Source organism: Triticum dicoccoides, chromosome 2B (assembly GCF_002162155.2).
Source record: "Triticum dicoccoides isolate Atlit2015 ecotype Zavitan chromosome 2B, WEW_v2.0, whole genome shotgun sequence".
NCBI lineage: Eukaryota > Viridiplantae > Streptophyta > Magnoliopsida > Poales > Poaceae > Triticum > Triticum dicoccoides.
In genome coordinates this window covers 24,879,011-24,882,479 of record NC_041383.1, presented here as the reverse complement: position 1 = coordinate 24,882,479, position 3,469 = coordinate 24,879,011, and the positions used below count along the sequence as shown (strand labels likewise).

The 3,469-nt window shown below is 40.0% G+C and overlaps 1 protein-coding gene across 1 annotated transcript; it reads right to left on the bottom strand.

Annotated features, from left to right (window-relative positions):
* Window positions 1–204: 204 nt before the first annotated feature.
* On the bottom strand, window positions 205–842 carry LOC119366900 (basic blue protein-like). The gene is made up of 2 exons (XM_037632584.1): window positions 604–842; window positions 205–526 (listed from the first exon to the last, which is right to left on the bottom strand). The coding sequence occupies exons 1-2, from the start codon at window positions 770–772 to the stop codon at window positions 318–320; spliced, it is 378 nt and encodes a 125-aa protein (XP_037488481.1). The 5' UTR covers window positions 773–842; the 3' UTR covers window positions 205–317.
* Between the last annotated feature and the right edge of the window lie 2,627 nt (window positions 843–3,469).

Here is a 3,469-nt window from a genome sequence, read left to right as displayed (position 1 = left end):
CAGTGTCCACTGAAATTACTTAAATTCATCGACGTTTTCACATAAAGTGAAACCAACTAGTCGTATACTTCCACTAGTGATATGCTTCCACTGGCTCTTCCGAACAGATATTGGTCCCCTCAAAACTAAACAATAGATGTTGCTGTAGCAAGGTGTCATGAATACATAATGAATCAGTCTTGAAAGAAACATGTTGAATCAGACTTGAGCCAAGCATCGATTTATTTCTTCTGCCATCATTCTGTCATGAGATTGCACCTTAAAGACTTGCTACAAAGACATGCATATGTACGTATCATGAGAGGGATTATGTCTATCTATTGGACAGTGATGGCTATCTTCATGCCACTCTCACAGTGTAAAGGAGTTTTCACATAACATATGAAGAAGAATCTGCCACTGCTGGTGACCTTAATGTGGTCATTGCCGGAGCGGTAGGTCGGCGACGGGCGAGAAACCGTGCATGCGTCGTAGTCTTCTTCTGAGACCTGCACCACGTTGTGCGCAATTGCCTTGTACTTAAACACTGCATGCATTAGTTATAAACACAAGATTACATATCAGAATTGAAAAATAGCTAATCACTTGATTTAGAGTTCTCACCAAGCACATCGCCGACCTTGATTGGCTTGTCGTCCCCCCAATTGGAGATGCTGAAGAACCATCCGTCCTGGCGACCGACGTTCCATTCCTTGCTGTGGACGACGGTGATCGCGCAGAAAATAGCCAGAAGCAGCACCAGAAGGGTGGGTACCATGGTTCCTCGTGCCATGAATGGTGTTTCCCTCGACTTGTTCTCGCTACCGCAGATCACAAGAACAACAAAATGGAACAGTGGTTGATTCCTCAATTGATGGCTTGCGTTCGGTAAAATACTAGTACAAGATTACATATAGGCTTAGTCAGCCAGTAATATTTTATGAATATTGTTCCTAATAAGGCAATTCTTAATGTACTCAAATAAGTGGTAATTATAATATTCCTTTATATGAGACGAATCCTATGTGCAACATTAATTTGTAGACTATCAAATCCTGTTAATGCAAATGGATGAGGATGCATTTATTTTCCCTCTTCAAGATATAGTGAATATTTTTTAGATGCGTTATAATTGTATATCAAATATTTATTTATACTAGTAGTATTTAATGATATATTTGTAGTAACCAAAATTTGGAATGCAGATATACCCTCTATTCTTAAATGGATCCAGCTTGCCTGCTCCCTCCCCATGCTTCCATCTGTGCTCCCACTTCATCCTACGGCTGTCTTTTTTCCTTTTCTCTTTCTAATATAATCATCTCCCCCCTGATTTTAAGGGCGTGGGGCCAGGCCTTATTTTGTTTCAATCAAATCAAGCCACGTACACGGGAGCACGGATGGGCACACGCGGAGGGAGTAGACAAGTCTCGTCCTTCTTAAATAGCAAGAACCCACTATCTAGTTTTCCTCTCCATGCAACAGCGCCACATCATCAAATCATGCATGTAGTCCTAAATTACTTTTTCCATTTGTCTCTTCATGTAAAGCATACACCTCATGCATGACTTTTTTCGCGGGATTATAACTCATGTAAGACACTTTTATATTTGTTTTTGTATTAATTTTAGTCTTCTACCACTTATCCATACATATTTTTACAAGGTTCCCGCAGCATTGCGCGGGACATCGTCTTGTTATTAATACAAAGAGGTCGCTAAGGTCGACATTTAAAACATACATGCTAAAGGATGATCAGAGACCATGATTTGCAATAGTCTAGTCAAATCAGATGACATTGACATAAAATTCCAATAAATGGAGTTTGAATGAATTTTCACGAGTTGAAACATTTTAACGTGTTGGTTTCATATAAGAATATTAGACTAGGTTAATTTGGACCACAGGGTATATGTGGTGAGCACCTCCAAGCAATCAAGACTAGGTTAATTTGGAATATTTGTAAATAAAAATATAGATCATTTTATATCCGAGATTATTATATGATTCTCCCTCTCCTTAATGGTGAAATATGCCGCATAGTTTTACCGTCAACCAATTGAGCACTTGTAAGGAACAAAAAAAATGGATTCACTTAAGAAAGAGCATTCAACATGTCTACCATATCACAAACCATTGAACGGTTATGATGGCAGTGGTATCCTCAACCCACCAGAGTTCAAGTCCTAGACATGACATTGGTACTTGCATTTTCCTGAATTTATTTCAGGCCTTCGGTGACGTGCGTTCAGTGGGAGGAGACGTTCACATCGACAATGAAGGTGTTTGTGATGAATTCGTCAATCTCAAGATGATGTGTCGGCTTAGTCTCCCGGGGATGCCATAGGGGTAGGATGTTCATGCGTGCATTCATAGGCGTAAATATATGTGTGTATGTATGAGCGTTTGCGTCTGTACTGTGTTAAAAAACATGTATACCATGTCATCATATAGCAGTGCTAATCAAGAAGAACTGTTTTATAGATCATCATCTGACTTATGGTTCTAAGGTGCATGTGCAAGTGCGAACTGAGTGTAGTTTAGACGGTTAGGTTCCTTGTAGTTGAACCAGTCCACCATTATTCAAGTCCTAGACTTAGCGCAAGTGCTCGCATTTTTTTCAAATTTTTTTAGGCTTTAGGACGATGTTTTTCAGTGGTAGAAGATGTCCCCTTCGACTACGACACCTCTTGTGATGCAGTGTCAATCTCAAGATGTTGTGCCGACTCGGTATCTCCGATGTGCTCGTGCATTCCTAGGGATAATTGTATGTGCATGTATGTGAGCAGCTGCTATTACATTGTGTCCAAAATAAGGGTGCAAGTGACATGATGATGTCTAAGAGTGAAGGTAAAGCATGCACAGCCTGACGGTTAGTTCACAACTAAGTAAAACTACACATAATCTGACCATTAGTTCACAACTAAGTAAAACTACACATAATCTAACCATTAGTTCACAACTAAGTAAAACTACACATAATATAACATGGTATCATCTAGCCACCACATGCTATATAGGAAGTCATGAACCTATAACATGGAAAAGTAGTGACTGCATTCACGTTTGTTGCACGGCCATGATGAACAATAAAATTAAAATAAATAGGGAAAAATATCTGAAACTTTAGTGGCATTGATTATGAGTAAATATTTTAGATGCTTGCAAAGTTTTGAGCAAGGGAAAATGACATCCTTGAGTTAGGGCCGACTCTTTCTCGGCTTATTTTGATTATTGTGACAACTCATTGGTTGAAGATTAACATGTTAGGGTCTCACTGTTTTTGCGGTTGCAACAATGGTGAGTTAGTTAGGAATAACTGAGGTCATCCCGCATGGCAGGCTTCGCCTTCCTCTTCGAGTGTCCAAACTCGACAGATCACGTCGTCTTCTCGCCCCGCGGTCGAGCCAACGTGTGGTTTGCCTTTCAAAAATCAACAAAGACCCTCTGCCTGACTCCACAAGTCGAACAGAGGCTCAGATGCATTGTT